Genomic DNA, 20453 nt, shown 5'->3' with positions numbered 1-20453 from the left:
ATAACTCCATTGATCATTTATGAAGATAATAAAAGATTGATATCATAAAAATACTTATATATATTAAAAAAAACAGTGAAATATAAATATTATAAAATAGAGTGAACATAGTAAAATATAAAATATATAATAGAATATAGTAAAATACAGGATAAATTATATAATAAAATGTAAAAACACTCAAAATAAAGACAACAATAAAAGAGATAAAAAAATAAAAAATAAAAACGGAAGAATGAAGATTATGCCTCATTATGTGCAACAGATCATTTTTATATCCAGTAAGTTGACGTGTAATATGAACGGCAGCAAACTAACGGAGAAAGGAGCTCTTCTGCCATCTTGTGGTGAAACAGTGCAGCTGATGGAAAACCAGCGCGTGGTTCGGCCTCGTGGTAATGTTGTCATGTTATCTGCACTGTCGTCATCGCCTACCACAGCCGGGTCCGAAAAAGATGTCTTGGTTGATAACTTGTGCTCAGATGCCTTGTTTACGGAAACTGACTCAGTTTCGGTATGAACTGGTTATGAGTTATGATCTTCCCTCCACCTGCTCCAAATAAATAAAATTCTCTTAGCCTACATACAACAACACAAGTCGCTTTTAGTTGGGCAGATAATCTGAACATGTCATATCATTTCCTTGTAACTCTCTGAAAGATTGAACTGTGTTTCTTTTATTAATGTCTCATACAGGTTCTTTCTATCCAACACTGTATATATTTAAGGAGGAGGTGATTCTATAATTTGGTTTAGTGCCATGTGCCAAAACACTGAAGCCAGTGACATAAACTTTGCAGATACCGATGTGGACCATTTCCATTAAGAAGACCATGAATCAAAAGAAGCTAGCTCCTTGGTTCATTGGGCTGTGTCTTCTTTACTAATTCCTCGTACTTGGCATGCATGTCCAAGTTAGGATCAAACCCACCACGAAACTCACATGTTTGCATCTAAGTCTTACTGGAGAGGATGTTATTCAACTCTAGAGTTCATGCTGCAGCTGTAGCATCATCGGTAACACTTTCTATGAAGATTGTATTTATAATGCCCTATGAATGCACTCGTAATGTTTTATAAGATGTCTATAAAGCATTATAATGCTCATTATTACATCTATACATATTCACAAGTCGTCATAACCAACTTCATGATGCATTATGACAACTGGTTATGAATGATTATAATTTTAATCTGAATAGTGCATTATAAATATGTCAATATCTGCCTTGTCACTGGTTAGTTTTATGATGCATCATAACTACTTTGCTTTGCTAAATGTGTATAGTGATGCATAATGAGTTGTGACTTCTAGTTGTATACTAGTTATACTTCTAGTTGAGATGCTTGTATACATCTCCCTACAGCACACAGTCATAAACAGCTATGCAATATCAAGTGCTATTTGTCAGCGCTAAGTAAAGTGACAAGAATATGACACTATTATTAACAGACATAAGTTACTATGAGTAATTAAAAGGTGCAATGAACTAAGGACTGAGTCTGGCATCTTTACCCCATATGCACAATGTTAATATCATAGGTGTTATTTGTCAGCTTTAGGTAAAGTAGTGCAAATGAGGTGATGTTATAAATAGATATAAGACTATTATAAACAAATATGAGGCACAATGAAATGAGAGCCTGGACAGTAAAGACAAAAGGAATGTATTCAGTTCACTTTATTTTCATTTAAACCAACACACGTAATCAGAATGATTATCAATGCTCTGAGCACATTACACAAACACATGAAACACATGAAACAGGCCACAAAAGTGGCACGGCGTGGTCCTGTACTATGTCATGGTGGTTATCAATGAAACAAACTCATAATGCCACTGAAATCTATCTTGGGTCATTATGAAATTTCCCAATGATGTGATGCAGGCATAAAACCTGTGTGAAATCACATAACAGTAAATAGGCCACCAAGCGACCTAATTATTGAAATTTGTAAAACACCCAACTTCCCCCTAATCAAAAATATACCTACTTAGCCTCATGTACATTGTATTTTCTTATATCAAACATGTGTGACCTATGATTTCTAGAAAGCCAGTACTCCCACTCTATAACTTTCAGGTGTTGCCATGATGCAGCCAAACATCCACTTTAAAGGTCTGCCATGCAGCCTCCCAGGGTTATTACACACTGACAGACACACTACAAGACAGTAATAAAGAAAAAATATTAAGACAGACAGACACACACACACACACACGGACAGATAGACAGACAGATGGATAGAAAGACGGATAGAAAGATAGAGATGTGGCTCTTAAAAGTGCCTTTGGGTTGGTGAGGTGATTCAGGGTCAAAGGTCAGGAGATGGTTTGACAGCAACTACAAGAAGAACAGAGGCAAATCTTTAGTGCTCTAGCTGGGTTTGTTTTTTATGCAAAAAGGTTTGATTGAAAACACATAAACAGATCACGTTTTTTTCTAAATCAATACAGAAGGTTTAAAGCAGCCTAATGAGACATTATGTTATCATGCAGGCAGTGCAGATTACCCCTAGGTGGCTTAAGATAGCTACACGAAAGTTAAAAAAAAAAAATTTTGGATTAGGGGGAAGTTGGGTGTTTTACAAATTTCAATAATTAGGTCACTTGGTTGCCTATTTACTGTTATGTGATTTCACACAGGTTTTATGCCTGCATCACATCATTTGGATTATTGTAGAAGTCAAAACTCATTATGCATCACTATACACATTTAGCAAAGCAAAGTAGTTATGATGCATCAAATAACTAAGAAGTGACTAGGCAGATATTGACATATTTATAATGCACTATTCAGATTAAAATTATAATCATTCATAACCAGTTGTCATAATGCATCATGAAGTTGGTTATGACAACTTGTGAATATGTATAGATGTAATAATGAGCATTATAATGCTTTATAGACACCTTATAAAACATTATGAGTGCATTATAAATACAACCTTCATAGAAAGTGTTACCGCATTATCTGATTCCAGCTCAAAAAGACTGAACCTTCAGTCTTGTCAAGGTCACATGACAGGATGGTAAAAAAAAGAAATTAAAAAAATAAATAAAAAAATACACCAGCCCTCAGACCAGGAACTGTATTCTGAAAGCAGTGAAAATCAGATAACAGCAGGTAAATCACAAGTCTTCTTGACTAACAACATACAGTCACTGTATCAAGTGAACAACGAATTAAAAACGTGTCAAAGATTATAGGTGGCGTTTTTAAAGTGAGAGGACAGGATTTAGTTGACAGCCTGATACTTGCCGGAGCAGATCGCCCAGCCGCTCTCTCCTGCCTCTGTGACTCTGCAGCTCCTCCCTAATGCACCAGGCTTGTGTTCCAGCTGTAGTTACTTTCCACTCGGCTTGGAACCACAGCAAGAGGTGAGCTGAACTCTTTCTGATTTTACACTCACAAAATACTGATTTCTAATCATGACATGCTGCAGTTTGTGTTCAGTTGGTTGTTGTGGTGCCGTTCTAACACTGTGAGTATGAGTGTAGCGTGGAATAGCACTTTTCCAAAGACACAGCAAAGGCAGGAATCATTTTCTTGAGGAGTTGTGATCCATATGAGCTGACAGGTAAACAGCTGCAACATGGTTGTGTGTTAGTATGGCTGCTTAACAACCAGCTCCACGGTTCTGTGTTTAGCTAATGCAGCTGAACTCTGGTCCACGGTTAATTGTGTTAAAACTGCACCAGACTCCTTGGACTGAAATGTGTTGTTTGTCATGTAAACACAGAGAGAATCATATCTGAGGAAACAAACTTGCACAGTTGCATAATATTTCAACAAAGGCCACTGAGCTGTGAAAGCTGCCGGAGATCAACAGGCTGATCTCCAGCGGATGAGCTTTGACTCTTTATTCACTTTCTAGAAATGACTTTAGGCAAAGACTGGTGTTGCTTCTGCAGATTTGAATCTTACCAACAAGGTGCTATGGAGATAAACACGTATCATCTTGACTGTTTTTTTTTCTTTAGTGAATGAGAGAGTTATTTTGTGAATTTGATTGGTCACCGAAGAAAATGTTCTTCTCTAGAAAACTATATCTTAACCCTGTCCTTTGTTTATAAATGTACTCAAAAACCACTTTTACCCACTTTGTTTTATTACTTTTGGTCACCCAGATCTCAGACTTTCACAGTAGAACTGTAGCTGGTTATGTCTTCAGTTTTGTCAAGGAAGTTGAAAACATAGTGAGTCAACTCACAACTATCACAACGAGGAAACAACCGACTTTCACCCATTAATGAAACAGGACTTGCAGCATTCTTTTATTCTTCAGATAAACAAATCCCATTTAGGTGAACGGGACTTTCAACATTGTTCTTTTTAAAGACAAAGCACTGTCTGTATTTGCCACTACAATCTGCATAACCTGTGCAGGTAAAAACTGTGCGATTGCAACTCTCCTGACTTGGAAAATGAATAAATAGTAGGAGTCGACCTCAATGCAAGATACTCCTGAGACAAACTGAGCTCTATCTGATGTGAGGCAACACTGTTGGAACTTGTTAGTTGTTCTTAGAATGATTTTTTCTTCTGCTAAAAAAAAGCTCATGTCAAGGCAAAGGGCCCTTCGTGTTTTGTCAAGCTGCTATGGTGGCTTGAATATCAAACTGTTGACTGTTCCTCTGGACTCAAACAGCATGTGTCTGTACATGTTTCAGTGTCTCACACAGACAGACGAGGAAGTAAGATTTCGAGTTTAACGAGCTGAATTCGGAAAGACTGGAATTTTATCTGCTACGCGGTATGTTATCGATGTTAGCTATCTTGAAAAAAATGAAGCAAATCGGTTGCTGGTGATCACTCCATTAACTACCAACAAATCTGGAACCAAACAGACTTGATTTTGTAAATCTCAAGTAACAGAACTGCATGTTCGCTTTTTTTTGTTTTGTTTGTGTCTAGGTGGCAACCAGTGAAGAAAAGGCCAAGAAAAGGAAAGCATGACCAAGAAGAACGACCAAAAGAGCTGTCTCGGCATATTTTTATTTCTTTTTTAATATATACCATAGATATATTTGTGTAAATCAGTGCGAGAAGAACTCTATAAAGTGGTAGTCATGTTCAGCGACTAGACACAACCTCAGGTTCAGCAAAGGTCAGAAGTCACCATGATCGACTTGAGTTTCCTGACCGAGGAGGAGAAGGATACTATCCTGGCTGTGTTGAATAGAGATGCCGAGCTGAAGAAGGCTGAAGAGCACCGTGTAGAGTGAGTATCTCCTGCGTGTGTCAGCGGTCGCAGACAAGACCGGACAGAGAAAAGAGCTCAAATTCCCAAATGTGTGTCTGCACCCAGGAACCTGCAGAAAACGGTGAGCAATAAAAGCCGGCTGAAGTACCTGACCGGAGAATGGTTTTACGAGACCAAGCAGCGTCGCCATCAGGATCGCATCCATGGCTCCGACCTCATCCGGGCCTCCATGAGACACACCAATAAACCGCTGACTATATGTGAGTCTGCTACGTTGCTACGTTGTTTTATCATGTGGTGGATGTAATACTGGCTTAAATGCAAGCTCTCTGCATGCATAGAATGGAAAACAAGAGCATGTTTCTTCTTCATTTTTTTTTAATATCCTTTTCAATATACTTGCATTCACCTTAATCCACTTACCAGATTCAGGACTACAAGTCCCAGCTACAACTGCTAGCTTCAACCAGCTTCACATCATCAGTTACAGCTTGTTGAAAAGGCAGAATTAAACCAATACCCAATCCTTCCCAGTAGCTATGCTCACTCATCACTGATGGGCCACAGCCTGTCCCAGGGGACAGGTTTTTAATAATTTAGTAATGACACTTATTAATCCACTGAATTGTCACTTTGCATCGTATCGTATGTGCAGTGATTCAGTGTCTAACTTTGCGTGCACAGAATACTTACATCATTCTTGTAAATTTATGGAATTGTAGATCTAAAACCAGTGTTATATATATCTTTTTATATATATATCTTTTGTGCAGCATTTGGACAACCATCACATGGACCAACCTTTCCTCTGAAGCCAGTAAAATATGTCAGAAGCCTTTAAATGTCTTTTTTTCCTTTAAGTTTCCTTATTCACCTGTTATAATCCTATAAAGAAAGATCAACAAAGGACATTCTAAACATTACTATCAGTTTTACTTAGGACCACCTCATGATAGGAACCCTATCATTACGTCTGGTTTACTTCGTACAACAAGTTGTATTTTGTACAATGCACGGTAAACTTTATCTAATAGTAGCTGTGTATGTGTGTTGCAGTGGAGCTTTCCCAGATATTGCCTGAGAGGTCCAGTTTTGTCTGCAGCGCAAATAAAGATGTGTTTGTCCCACCTGTGCTCTGTGGACTCATTCAGGAGCCTTCCGCACAGTTCACCGGTGATGGGTAAGTGTAGCCAAAACAGGAAGTGGCCGCCTAGGGCCAGAAATCACCAGCTGTTAGTATTTATTTATTTTTTCATGATCTTCTGTCTTCTTGTTTTGGTTTTCCAGCCTGCCACTTTACTGGTTCTAAACGCTCTGTACACATTTAGAAAACAGTAACTCCACATAGCGCAGTCAAAACAACAACATCACATGCTGCACTACTACAGCAGATTATTTGGGTGTAAGTGATAGGGGGTCGGCTTGTGCAGACTTAAGGGATAATTGGCAGTGTAGGTCTTAGTAATCTTCTCACAAGGTCTGATCTCACATGTTCATGTTTCTCAGTGATTCTGCACTCACACAAGCACTTTTAAAATAAAGATTAAAAAAGGTTTGGCATGTGCTGTCTATAAAAACTATTAACATATCATATGACTATTGTATATTCTAACAGGTATCTGAACCAGAACCCTTATGAAATCCAACAAGATACTCCAAAACCAGTTCTACAGTCACCTACAAAGGTAGGATCTTGTCTGGTGAAACAACACAAACAAATACAAATTCCAGTGCTATGTTGTGTTGCAGGTGTTGCATATCTTAATTTACCTTCTCTGTTGAAGCAGAGAAAAAACCCATTCAACAATGAGCTTGTTTTTGAAGAAAATCTTTTATTGGATGGAGCAACGGCTCAAACCCAGATGGCAAAAGCGGGTGAGTTAGCATAAAACAATGTGATTACGCTATGGGAAAAAATGCATTAAGTGTAAGTGGATCACCTATATTGTAATCTAATGAATGTACCATGTGTTGTGTTTTGAACTGAGGGAACTTGTGAGCTCGGTGTACAATTGTGAAAGCAGTTACAATCCAATGTAAGTCCGGTTCTCGCAGTCCGTTCGACATCCAGGTGTTGGGGTCCTTAGCGTCTCAGCTGTTTAATCCTCTCCAGCATGTTAGCATGAGCGGTGGTTGCATGGCAGGTGGAAGCTTGGACTAGCTTATCATTTCTAACACGTATTATCTAATTATATTCCATCTTGTGCTGTTGCAGTTCTACAGAAGACATTTCTACCACAGTGCAAAGCTGATAACCTGAACTGCTACATATCCGTGCTGGGACTCAGCAGTGAACGTATTCGTTTAAAAGCCATTTGTGATACGGTTGATGTCTTGCATTGATGCCAGAATCATCACTTTCTTTCTTCCAAATGCTGTGAAATGAGCCAGTGAACTGGAACTACAGATTTTCTCAGGCATTGTCAAAGGGGCAGGGAGATCCTGAATACCTGAATCTGTGGCTAGCTAGAGGATTACACAGAAATACATTCCAAACCCCTAATCTGTACTGCATGACTTGTCGCTGCTGGAAATATTTAACGGGAGCTGTGAAAACAATGTTTCTGTGTGAGAAATTATAAGAAGGAAACACAAATATGGACAGTTATGACAAGTCTCAACAGATTATTTGGTTGCTTTTATGCTAATTCCTATTGAAAACTGAACTGTTATGTATAAATATGCATGGTCAACAATGAATATATGTATGTTAAACTTTAGTATTCTAAAAATAGTACAACACTTTACAAGTTATAGATTATTCTCATGTCTGAAGTAGTAGTTGAACTAGCAAAGCAGAGAACAATTCACAAAAGTAAGTAAAGCGGTTTGGGACTTTATAATATGTAGGGTTATACAGTGGTAAACATGCAATAACACTATGTCAGTGTACTCGTAGGAAGCCCATATTCAAATTGTTAACTAGTTAAAATGTTCGATAGTAAGTATCAAAGCAAATGTACTCATTCTGCAGTAAGTGTCCCCTGTGTGTGGTGTATTAGTACCTCTGTTGGCACACAGAGGAATTTATTCAGCCGGAGTCAATTGGACTCACAAGAAGGAGAACTGAGTTGTAAATTTGAGGCAGACGTCCAAGAGCAAGACACGGGCCAACACCATGGTCTTTGGTGGTAGGAGTTTTATCTTAAACCAATGTGACAACTAAACAGCCCGTCAGCATGTCCACCTAACAAACTGTGATATCAGTATCTATGCCTTTACCTGCATGAACAAAACTGTGCTTTGCTGTTCATAGAGACTGGTGGATAAGAATTCTGAGGAAACATGTTGTTTTATTTGTATCAGTATTGTCCACAATGGTCCACAATGTCTAATACCATATGTTGGACTTTGGTATATTATGTCACTGTGAAATGAAGTGTGACAGTGCTAATCCCAATGTACAGAAGTGGCTTTAAAGAGCAACTTCGATAATCTGCTTATTTTATGGGGATAATGTCCTATTAATGTCCCAATACCAAGTATAGTCTTAGGACATTATAGTATAGTGCAATGTCTGATTTTTGGTGGTGATGTATTGAATTTAGCAACAGTGCAAAATGTCCCACTTCATTTGACAGCTGGAAAAAAATAGTTTAGTGGTGCACGTGATTGATCTAATAGGTGCTTGCTGTCTTTGCAGATGTCCCTGATCACCGCCATTTAAAGACACTGAGCCCTGCAGTGCTGAGCTTTGCTTCTACTCAGCAGAACACATGTAAACCCTTTCACCATATAGAACCTGAAGACGAGCAAGACTTTCAGATAAAGTCCATTGACAGGTCAACTGGGCACAACACTCATCTTAAAGCCACCTTAGTTACTCAGCCGTCACCTGATGGTAGCTCAAATATTATAGCCCATGCTGTTTCACCAAAACCTGATCAGAGACTGCTTGAGAGAGAGAAAAATGCTCAGGCGCAGAGTTCACAAAAAGACCCACAAAATGTACCTGAGCAGAAAGACAAAGCTACAAGTGATGACGACATAACATTACAACTCCCAGGGCTGCACAACACTCAGGTCAAAGACACAGAAAGCTCATCTGCAGATAATCAGCAGAAGGCAACAAAAGGCAGAACTGCTCATTCTTCAGAAAGACTATCCACCCTGAGATCCTTCTGGGAGAGAGAAAACAGCAGAAAATACATATATAGCATAGAAGAGGAAAAGCCTGAAGATATCGCCAAGACAGAAGTTTTGCATGATGCTGTGACTAAGCTTGATGTGAAGACCTTAAACCACAGTCTTTTACCACATACAGAAAGGGTAATGACAGAGCAGCATAGTGGTAGTAGCTCCCACGGAAATCCTTTCTTACCACCAACTGGTTGCGACCTTGTAGTAGATTTGTCCAAAGACGATGGCACATATAGAGCTAATCCAGTCCTTATCTACGATGAGACAGAAGATGTTCTGACGTGTTCAGTTACAAAGTTCCATAGTTCAGAGCCACAGGAAAACTTGTTATCTCGTGCACCTCCCTCTGGTGCTATTATTGGTGCCAAAAAACAAGAGGAACATATCCCGAGTCCCTTTCCCAGGCAGTCCAGTTCTACTGATCAAGAACCCCAGGCAACCAAGGAAACATCAAGCAGCCCAGTCCCTGACCTGAATCCTTTCACAAATAACAGAGAGACGACTGCGGGAGAGGCACAAACATCTCCCTACAGAGCCAGTACGAATGAAACAGTGACAGACAAGGCCTTTGTCAGTCAGGTTCTAGACCGGGCACATCTGAGGGACTCTGATAGTCCTTCAGATGAACAGATGATGAGTCTTCAGTACCAAGTCAAAGCTGCTACTGAGTCTCAAGAAAGATCCATTAGTCCAAGTAGATCTCAGCCTCCAAGATCAAAAGAAGAGGACGACAAAGCCAGGAGAAGTCCATCTAAGACCTGCCATCCCAAAGCCCTGCCTCGAGAATCCTCCGGTGCTAAAGCATCAGTGCTGGAAGGCTCCCCCTTGAAAACCTTTCAAATAGACATCAGCCCTGAAACTAAACTCACCAAAGAGCAACAAGGGAAACCAACACCGGTGCCAAGACAAAGAACAAGTCCCTCGCATGCAGCAAAGCAGACGGTGGTCACGGACACTAGCCCTGGTACAGACTTAACCTCTTCTCCTCCACCTCTGCATTCAGAGGACAGAGTGACTAATTTTAGTCAAGTAACTGCCCAACAGAGTAATACAACTCCACCAACGTCTCCACAGTCCAAAAAACCTTCAGACAAAGAGTTGGGGACTCAACTCGCAAGAGCAGTCATCCCTCAGGATCAGCAGCACTATCTTGGGCCCCAGGAGAGGGCCCACATTCCTGATTTTCACCAAGAAAGGGCTGACAATGCAGAGAAAGAGAGACAGCAAAGTCTCTCCGAAGACTTTGTAGAAAACCAGAGTGACAATCCCACTGAGAGGAACCCTCCTAGAATTGCTTCTCGGATTATGGAAAGCAAAGACGAAAACGCCAGTGGAGATGCAACAACCAAGGCTTGGTCTTTTTCTCGGACAAGTTCAGGCAGTGAGTCTTTGAATTCTCCCTCCATTGATATGGAGGGTTTTAGTTTTGTGGTTACTCTACAGGCATATTTGCAGTACACAAAACTATAGAGCAAATGTTTGGATTTTAGTTTCCTTTTAACCAATGTCTGTCAAGGCAGCAGCGTAGTCTGGGTATAAATGTTCTTTTTTGATTTGACCTACTTTTTGTGATAGGTTTGTAAGATGATGTAAGGAGCTACCAATTTACTTGGTATACCAAAGGCTTGAGTCTATTTTCCAGGGCAGATCTTATGTCATTTGTGGCAGGTTATGGTGAGGGTTCACATCCTGTGATGTCGGCTCTGAGACGATTATCTTCAAGGGGCATGTCATCATCCAAGAGTCATGAAAATCTCACCTCAGAGACAAGTAAGAAAAGTCCCAGTTCCAATGTGTGATATAAATCTATTTATTTTTTATTTTTTTGGAAGTAGGAATACATCTGAAGGATTGGTATGAATCAGAACACTGCCTCTTTCTTTTCAGGAGAACAGAGGATCCTAAGTAACTCAAAGGAACTGTTTTCAAGTGTGAATGATGGTAAACACGCAGTCTTCGCCTCATACACATATATCTGACTTCAGCTGACATTAAATATTATTAAAAATACTATATTGTTTGTTATTGTAAGAGATTAAACGTGATATCTTTCTTCCAGTTTCTTCACTATCGCCCTCGGCCTCTACTGCCATGCATATGAAAGCGTGTGCGTCTGTGCCAGTCCTTCAGCAGGATGAGGTAAATCACTCTTAACTGACCGATCATTAAACCCGCAGCGCAGCTATTTCTTCTTCTTCTTTTTTTTAATTGGCATTTATATTTTTAACTGTCACTAATGCTTTTCTTCTTTGCTCATTATCAGACAGACAGTGACGGCATCTTTGAGACTAACTTGGGATCTAGAAGAAACACCAGCAGTTCCATGTCTAACCTAAGTATATCCTCAGGAATGGCCTCTATGTCGTCTGTATGTTCACATGTATTTCACTAGATAATAAAAAGCTCTAATTAATTATGAAGATTGAATGTTTACAGCAAGATTGTGTAACCAAATGACTGTAATTATTTGTCAGGTGACAGCTATGCAGCAGCATTAAATCACTTAACTTTTCAAAGCTCTGTATGTGACACTTCAAATCTGTGCAGATCAGCGGCAGCATGAGCAGCATTTACCCCGCCGACTTTGGTGCCATTGACGTCCAGGGAAGCATTCAGTTCGCTGCGAACTACATCCAGAAGCTCGGAGAGTTTCACATGTTTGTGGTGCTCTGCAGGGACCTGGCGGTGGCCGACACCAAGAAAAACCGCTCTGACCCGTAAGCGCTCGCTGTAAAGTCTGTGATCAAAAATGACAAAGAGATGATATTCGTGATATAATGGTTGGATGTGCTGGGATTTTACAGGTATGTGAAATGCTATCTTCTTCCCGACAAAACAAAGTTGGGAAAGAGAAAGACCAAAGTGAAAAAGAAGACGTTAAACCCCATCTACAACGAAATGATCGGGGTGAGGATTTCATATATGTTTTTTTTTTCATTATTATTAATTTCTTTTCACATCTACTCTATATTTGATATGTTAACATTATGGTCGCCACTGGTGAAATGCGGTGCACTTAAGAACAAATTTGGAGGACATTTCACGGCATCTTGTGTTCTAAACAAACATTATGAAGGACTCACTATGGGTGATAGTAATGGGAAATTTTCTGAATCTTTACAAACCAAGCCACCAATGAATTAATTAGGAATCTACTCATTATTTATTATACAAATTATACATGTAAATGCAAAATTTTACCAGGTTGTATTCAAACCTTTACCAAAGCACCACATCCATGACTGTGTGTTCTTCTCATTTCACAGTATAAAATTGATATAGAGACGTTGAAAAGTCAAATTTTGAACGTCTCTGTTTGGCACAATGATACTTTTGGGCGGAACGTCTTCCTGGGTGAGGTGAACCTGAATTTTGCCGAGTGGGATTTCAGCAACACGCAGATAAACGAATATACATTAAAAGCCAGGGTAAAGCCTTCATTTCTTTTCCAAGTATTCTTTGTGTATTATAGCAGTTGTCGGACATCCACTCACCTCAGCTTAACCCTTCAGGCCCCATCACAAAACCCACCCCTGTGTCTGATGGACGTCAGAGGACAGATGAGAGTCGCCTTGAGATTCCTGCCACAAACATCCCACAGTGAGCCCATGACTCCGTGCTATACATTTAAATATTATACGTTCCTTAATTAACATCTAATTGCCTCCACAGGTAAGAAAACATCGAGGACGGCGACTGGTGAGGTGCAGATTTGGGTGAAAGACTGCAAGAACCTTCCTCCAGTCAGAGGAATCATTATTGACCCGTTTGTGAAGTGGTAAGAGACTTGACATGAAAATTAAGCCTTAAATAATCTGTTCAATGGCTACGGAGAGCCAACATGTTCTCTTTTAAAGGACCAGTGTGTAGGATTTAGTGACATCTAGTGGTGAGATTACAGTCAGTGTTTTGTAGAAACAAAGTGACACAACACGGACTCACTCCTTACGTAGATATGAATGGCTTTTTTGAACCCGATGAATGCACTCATATATAGGCTACAGGTTAATATACATTAGTGAAATTATAATTGAGTACTATATTCCATTTATTTCCAAATCCCTTTATGCTTACTGTGCGAGGTGACTAGACTGTTGCAAGAATTATAAGAGAGATCGCAGGGTCACGTGACAATCCATCATGCCAGGCTTCCAGCTGTGCACATGTGGCTGATCCACACAGGCTGCTGACTGTGCAGGCATGTTTTAGATGTGATAGCGGTCAGTTGTGATTTTCCCACATGTTAACTGTGTAGAAGTCTCGGATGATTCTCTGTGATAAACTACTCCACAGAGGGCCATTAAATAAATAAATCAATGAAATAAACAATAATGAAAACAATTCTGACAAAATACAACACTGTCAAACCTGTCACGCTCACACCTTACACTTTATTTCGTGTCCTTTCTATGTATTGTAATTCTGCCACTAAAGGCAAATAAACAAAGCAACAGTTAAGCAAAAAAAAAAAAGATAAAAACAAACCTTATGTTTGTGAATACATTACTGATCTTTTATAGACCGAACAAAAGCTGAAGATCAATAACTAAGAAAAACAATTACGCTGCAGACTTAGATGATTTTCTGTGTACCCAAGCATTAATGTGATTACATCTCTCAGATTGTCGTATTTAGTTTTGATCAGACTGTCTTTCCATGCCAGCACTGTACTTCCTGACGTTAGTCGGAAAAGCAGACAGAAGACACGGGTGGTGAAGAGGACCGCCAACCCCATGTTCAACCACACCATGGTTTACGACGGCTTCCGGGCTGAGGACCTCAGAGAGGCCTGTGTGGAGATCACAGTGTGGGATCACGATCGACTAAAAAACCACTACATCGGCGGTCTGAGGCTCGGACTAGGGACTGGTGAGTTTCCAAACTACGCATCTCTTTTCATCAAGCTCAGACTGAGACAGTATCAGTGTTTTTAGTTATGCAATGTGTGAGTTTGAGCTCATTTGCTGTGGTCTGATCTTGGACAGAAAAATCACAATAAAAACCCACAACAGAAGAAAACAGCAGCATGTTAATGTATTTAAACCCAATAAAACTGCAACAACTGGAAGAGACAAAACAAAGTGCTGAGCTGTTCACACTATCTAAATGTCCCTATAATATGAACGCTGATAGCTGCCTGTAGTCGCCGATATCCAAAATGTTCAGTCTCAGACACAGTCATCACGTGGCTAAACGGTGATGATTACTCTCCATCATGTGTGGAAGCTGTGAACCTCACAGAATCAGACTTTGTAGGCAAAGGTGTAGCACTGGACACATATCCATCCTAATCATCGTATTGTTTCTGTGCTTGTCTTTTGCAGGGAAGAGTTACGGCGTGGAAGTGGACTGGATGGATTCAACGTCAGATGAAGTCTATCTGTGGCAGAGGATGCTACAGTCCGATGGAGAATGGGTGGAGGACGTTTTGCCCCTGAGAGTGTATGTGATGGCAAAGAACATGCCACAGTGAAATCGGGCAGATTTTGTGGTACTTGGATGGAGCAGCCGCAATGAACCATGTTTATAGCTTTGTGTAGCAGATGATTCTTTTATTTGTATGGTCAAACTGCACATTCAGTCAGCCATCTCTTATTATATAAAATGATTACAGTACAATCTAAATGAGAAAATATAAATATTGAATTGATTTGAGACCTAATGATTTGTATATTGTATAATGTGATTAGACGTCTATCTTCAAGGAACAGGATGTTTATGTGACACAGTACCAGGTCTTATCTCAGTAAACCAGACTATGTGGATACACATTAACTATTAAACATCTCTGTGATCCTCTATCCCTATCTTTGCCAGTCATCCTTCATCCTACTTAAAGTCTGTCATGGTTATGATGTTGATTTGTGAATATCTGTGTCACATCTTTCAATGGTAATTGTAGAGTCTGTTTGTCCAGGTGTATTTTCTGTGCTAAATCCCACAAGGTTACAAAAGAGAAAACATATATGCCAATATAGAGTATATCACAAAAAGAACAACATATTTTATTCATGTTCACTTGGATTTTTAACCTCTAAATAATGATTTTTGAGCTTCTACTACTGCTACTGTTGTGTTTTGATAATATTACGGATGTAAATTATCAAGAATAATAATAAAAAAATGATACTTCCTTGTTAGTTGGGCAGTCAGAGTAGCGTTTCATATTTCCTACAGTATATACAGTATATTGCAGCACTAGTTCAGCTCTCACCTTAGCATAGGTCTAACGCATTCCCATTGGTCGAGCCGTCCTGATGCGGCAAGAAATGCCGCCATACGATTGGTTGTTGCAGCTTGTCAATCAAGACCAGAGGCAGCCAATCAGAGACCGGCCCCTGCGTTGCTAAGGTAAGTTCACCAGCCGCGTCAAGCTCGCCGGATTTCACCACCAGTCAGCGGAGTTTGCCTTTCGCAATAAATGAAGGACGCGCATCCACTGAAGGAACATTAAAAAGAAAAGTAATAATAAAAATAATAACAATATTAATAAAAAGCAGTGCGCTACGTGCGTGTTTAAAATAGCTCAACGCCTATTATATAAAGCACACAGTGACACGCACGCGCACACGAAATGCGGAAGTGTCTTCTTGACCGCTTATGTCATAATATTAAGTTTCACAAATTTCATCTATAAACGTGTCTAAACATTATGTTTTTCGATAGTGTTAAATAACAACGCTAACTGGTGGGTGGGTATTTATTTATTTATTTATATTTTAAAATATTGTTATTCTTATTATACTGTGTCTTACAATTCAAGCAATTGACTGACATTTTCACTTCGTTGCAAAATGCCAAATATATAAATTACAGACAGCAGTTTCACTAAAAATAAGTAAACCCGCGGTGCCTTTTACTTTGTAAGAGTTAGGCGGAAGTGCCCTGGCTCGTCGCGGCGCGCTTGTTTCTTGGCACTTAAAACTGTTGGCGATGCTATCGGTCCATGATGTAGCTAACGCAGCGGCACAGCAGCACCTGGGCACAGAATAAAGAGATGTGGCAGCTCCGGGGGAGTAGTGCTTTTTTGCAAAGGGAATACTCTGGCGCAGTCACCGTTTTTGCGGAAATGAAAATACATGGAGTCATTTGAGAGCCATGCGTTTTCCCCCACACTTGGCAGGCAGGTATTTTCCTACAGCCGGGCAGGCGTCGCTCTGGAGAAGCGTCCTTTCACTTGGCACCGCCGCTGCCTGCTGATCTAGCATGAATGCTCCGTCTATCTGTCTGTGCATTTATGTGTAGAAGGAAACCTTGAGGATTTTTTATTCTATTCCATGAATTGGCCTTTAGCCGCCTTATGGAGGGTGCACACACGTCCCTCCCCCATAAGTCAAAACCTCCAGACCTAAACTCTGAAGGGACTGTTGGGTGTTAGCTGATATTTCCTTAATAAAAGATAAGAGAGAGGGGGCAGTTGACATTTCCTCTTCAACTCACCATTAACCTGGCGTCTTTGAAGTGTGCTGTGCCCCATTTTTCTTTCTCGTTTTGTCTTGTAGGCATGTAAAAAAAAAAAAAAAAAAAAAAACTTTAGCCATATACTTATCAGCAGGATAAAGGATGTGGACGAGCTCTTCTGACAGAGGACCAACCCAGGACTGTCACACCACACCAGCTGTGTGTTGCTGTGGACGGAGCAGAGAGCTTTAACACCCTCCCCACCAACCCCAACCCCAACCTCGGCTGGCCACCACCAGACCTGACGGATTCCCATCCACCGTGGGAATCCGAAGCAGCTTTTCTACTCGTACTCCAACCCACTGTGAGGACCTAACAGCTTTGTGTCTGCCCCTGCTGTATTGTGTTTTGCGAGCTTGTCCGTCTGTGAGCGTGTTTTTTTTTTTTTTTTTTTTGGACCAGCACTCTGCCAGTCATGACAAGGCACTTCTGCGGTCTGCCAACTCTCGGCCGAGCAGTGTCTTTTCTGGAGTGGACCTAGGCAGAACTAATAAACGTGCTCATGTGCAGAGTGTGTTAAAAAAACAAAAAAACACTCCTCGTTCATTGGAGTCCTCACACCAAGGACCCTCAGTTTACTCTAGAATAAAAAAAAAGAAAAAAAAAGACGCTGATGAGAGATTGTTGCAGGATACCAAGCACTGTCGTCTTGGGCAGATACTCTTGCAACCACGTCCCTTCGTCCCGTTTGAACCTGTTACCTGGTGTTAGCCGTTCCCCCGTTTTACCAAAACCCTTCCTACCCTTTTTGACCATGCACTGAAGACTGAACTGGAAGCCTTAGCGAGAGTAACGTTTACACGGAGCCATGCCTGTCAGGAAAAAAGGTGAGTTACCGCATGTGCCACAGGTGATTGTTCCCCGTCCTTCAAAATTCTGTCAGGTCTGACACAGGAGGGAATATGCATTGTTACGTGTTTACGTGAGGGAAACGAGTCGACAGCACCACACAGCCCTTTTGTCCCCACTGCCCCTGCAGACACAGCTCGAGCCCTGGGGCTTTTGGAGGAGTACTGCACTAAACTGAGGATGCCAGAGGAGCAGCAACTCAAAACTGCCATTCAGAGAGTGATGGGGATTTTCAGGAGCAACCTGTTTGAAGCCCTTCTTGGTAAGTCAGCGAGGCACATGTTTTAATCCACTTCCACGCAGTTATATATTGAAGCAGTGTACATTTGTGCGTCTCTGTGTGGTTCTGTTCTGGTTTCCTAAGACACATTGCAGTATAATGATGTGTGAAAGTGGTTCTTTAATGATAAACAGCTGCTGTATATTGTCGTAGTGGCTTGATAAGGAAAACTTCAGCGGCAGATGCAGAGGATCTGACGATGAGCGCAATTTATCCACCTTGATCGTATCAGTCTTCTTTTTTTTTTATCACACAGGTCTGTTGTCATGTCTCCAGTCACTGACAGGCGGAGTTTTTTTTTCTTCTTTTTTCCCACGAAGGCAAAACAGAAGGCAACGTGCATTGCTTTCATAAAGGATTATTTCAAAACACACATGGTGTTGTAGGCTGCCAGAGGAGGTGTGGGGAGGAGGCGGACATATGTTTATGACTGTATCCTCTATTTGATGACGCTCTGTCCTTTTAATGAACGTATGTTCAAACCATGTTTGGTGTTGCTATGAGTCAGTTGTTAAACTATATTTGTCACTGTGTAGTTATTCTGGCTTCTACAACAAGGCAGCGACTTTATTGTGATTACACATGTACAGGTACAGAGCAATGAAATGCAGTTTAGCATCTAGCCAGAAGTGCAATGAGCAGTAAGTGCATGTAGCATAAATAGTGTGGTATATAAGAAGTATGGTACAGGTTGGTTTTATAGCATGCGGACAATATATATATATACAGGTGAGTGGGCAAGATATACATAATCATTCATTGAGATGCTATGAACATATACTATGAACAGGAACTATAACATGATTTACTCTAGAGGAAATGAGCAGATGATAAATTAGGCCGATACAAAACACAGACAAAGTGAGATATATTATTATTAGCCTTAGCTGTAGTAGTAGTATTACAAAACAGCTATACCTTTATGGAAGAAAAATAGCACGGTTATATGCATGTCTTGATTAATGCAAATGCACAGGAAGCACAAATGAGTGCAGCTGATTCTAAACCACATATTAGTGCACCAGGAAAAACAGGAAAAGACAGTACATACACCCTTCACCTGTAACCCCTTACCCCCTTACCCTAACACATACGTCTTGTGTTTGTTGTTCAGAGTAGTAACTGATTGATGTTTATTTATTAAAATGTGAAACTACTACTTAATACACTGCATGTTTTAAATCATTTGCACTCAACACAGACTCTGGTTTTTGTAGAATCATATACCTCTGTCATAGACGTCAACAGATCTCTGGGTTTGGCAGAAAATAGCAGATATTTGGTTAATATAATGTCTAACTGCTGCCTGGCTTACTCCTGTGTGACACGCATATTTTATCATAAACATAATGTTTTGCTCTTTTTTTTTTAATTCTTATGCTTGACTAGCTTTGTCTGCTGAGAATAGTAGCCATTGGTTTGTGATAGGTAAGACATTGGGGCCACATCAGCTACACTGTGAATACATGAAGGTGTTGACAACACACAGTAGTTTGCCATTCACGTTGGAACACTCACCTCCGCTCCTTCCTCCATTTGAGGTCCACATGTATCGTTCCTCGCTCGTAATGTAACATATTACTGGTCTGACTTTAGAGTGCACTTGCAGGCAGCGGTTAAGCACTGAGGTTGCATTAAGGCGCTGTGAGTTGACCATATGGTCTCCACTAGTCTACAGAAATGACTTTTCCTTGCTCTTTGCTTTTCTGCCAAATAATTATTTCTAACTTTCCTCTAACATTCAGTATACAGTTCACCCAGCAGTCTTACTTCACTGTTAATTCCTTTATTATCTGTAACTGCTTATCGCAGGGTGCTGGTGCCTATCCCCAGTGACTGGAAGTTGCTTTTCCATCACAATGCTAGCTAACTATTGACACTCATGTGGACAGCTATGGCCAGTTTTTGTTATGTTCACACTGAGAGCAGCTCCGTAAGAATTGCCAGTGACATTGATGCAGACTGTGGCCTAATCAGCGGGGGTGGGTTTTTGACTTGGCAGTGATTGTATGTCTGTGAAGGTTCTCAGTCTTCCAGGTCATTGTATATTGAAAAAAAGGTAAAAAACAAGGCCATTTACGGTGTTTATATAAAATGCATATGATGATTGATGCAAAAGTTCTTCACCCGTCACGTAGTGGATTGGATGTCAACTTGTCGTGTCGTATTTCCATTGAAAGCCTTAAAATCACCACCCAACACAATGTTTAAGCCTTTAGGAGGAAGTCGGAGCATCCAGAGGAGTTACATATTTGCATATTTGTTTCAGAAATGTGAAATTACATCACATGTGAATTTGATTTGCTCAGTTTGCTGAATGCGCTGAACAAATGAAATGAAGACCAAAAATCAGCACTTTCCTGCAACAGTGAAAATTTTACACCGATGTCACTGCATATATCCCCATCATTCGTTGTCGGTGAAGTGGCACGGTCCCTTCTGCGTCAGCACTGCTGCGAGTGCCGCTCCGTGGGTCTGTTTCACTGAAGCGTACTGTGTTACCTCTTCTGTGAT

At 40.4% G+C, this 20453-nt stretch overlaps 2 protein-coding genes across 29 annotated transcripts in view; both read left to right on the top strand.

The window, feature by feature from the left end:
- Nucleotides 1-3257: 3257 nt before the first annotated feature.
- Nucleotides 3258-15150, top strand: sytl2a (synaptotagmin-like 2a). Of its 5 annotated transcripts, none has more exons than XM_047608018.1 (19): nucleotides 3258-3383; nucleotides 4677-4759; nucleotides 4921-5227; nucleotides 5315-5469; nucleotides 6266-6389; nucleotides 6825-6894; nucleotides 6997-7084; nucleotides 8853-10730; nucleotides 11018-11119; nucleotides 11237-11290; nucleotides 11409-11488; nucleotides 11613-11717; nucleotides 11897-12066; nucleotides 12154-12256; nucleotides 12616-12777; nucleotides 12862-12949; nucleotides 13022-13127; nucleotides 14013-14218; nucleotides 14674-15150. In XM_047608018.1, exons 3-19 carry the CDS (start codon nucleotides 5127-5129, stop codon nucleotides 14820-14822), a joined length of 3741 nt encoding a protein of 1246 aa, XP_047463974.1. In that variant the 5' UTR covers nucleotides 3258-3383; nucleotides 4677-4759; nucleotides 4921-5126; the 3' UTR covers nucleotides 14823-15150. The 5 variants fall into 5 exon arrangements, with proteins under 5 accessions (XP_047463974.1, XP_047463972.1, XP_047463975.1 ...); XM_047608016.1 differs by having other exon boundaries at nucleotides 6994-7084; XM_047608019.1 differs by lacking the exon at nucleotides 8853-10730 and having other exon boundaries at nucleotides 3273-3383; nucleotides 6994-7084.
- A 1126-nt stretch (nucleotides 15151-16276) lies between these two features.
- dlg2 (discs, large homolog 2 (Drosophila)) overlaps nucleotides 16277-20453 on the top strand; it is a 103724-nt gene continuing 99547 nt past the window's right edge. For all 24 annotated transcript variants that reach the window (XM_047606472.1, XM_047606482.1, XM_047606481.1 and 21 more), the window contains exons 1-2: nucleotides 16277-17637; nucleotides 17790-17921. In XM_047606472.1, the coding sequence (XP_047462428.1) occupies nucleotides 17619-17637; nucleotides 17790-17921 (151 nt within the window). In that variant the 5' untranslated portion in view covers nucleotides 16277-17618. The remainder of the gene's footprint in view (nucleotides 17638-17789; nucleotides 17922-20453) is intronic.

Source organism: Mugil cephalus, chromosome 15, assembly GCF_022458985.1.
Source record: "Mugil cephalus isolate CIBA_MC_2020 chromosome 15, CIBA_Mcephalus_1.1, whole genome shotgun sequence".
Lineage (NCBI taxonomy): Eukaryota > Metazoa > Chordata > Actinopteri > Mugiliformes > Mugilidae > Mugil > Mugil cephalus.
Note: the sequence above shows the minus strand (reverse complement) of the source record. Positions and strands in the feature narration are given on the sequence as shown.

Bases quoted from the DNA above. Each gene is read 5' to 3' on its own strand.
- sytl2a (XM_047608016.1), top strand. From the start codon at position 5,127: ATGATCGACTTGAGTTTCCTGACCGAGGAGGAGAAGGATACTATCCTG. The intron at 7,085-8,852 runs GTGAGTTAGCAT...CTGTCTTTGCAG, and splicing joins AACCCAGATGGCAAAAGCGG to ATGTCCCTGATCACCGCCAT. The intron at 12,067-12,153 runs GTAAGCGCTCGC...GGGATTTTACAG, and splicing joins AAGAAAAACCGCTCTGACCC to GTATGTGAAATGCTATCTTC.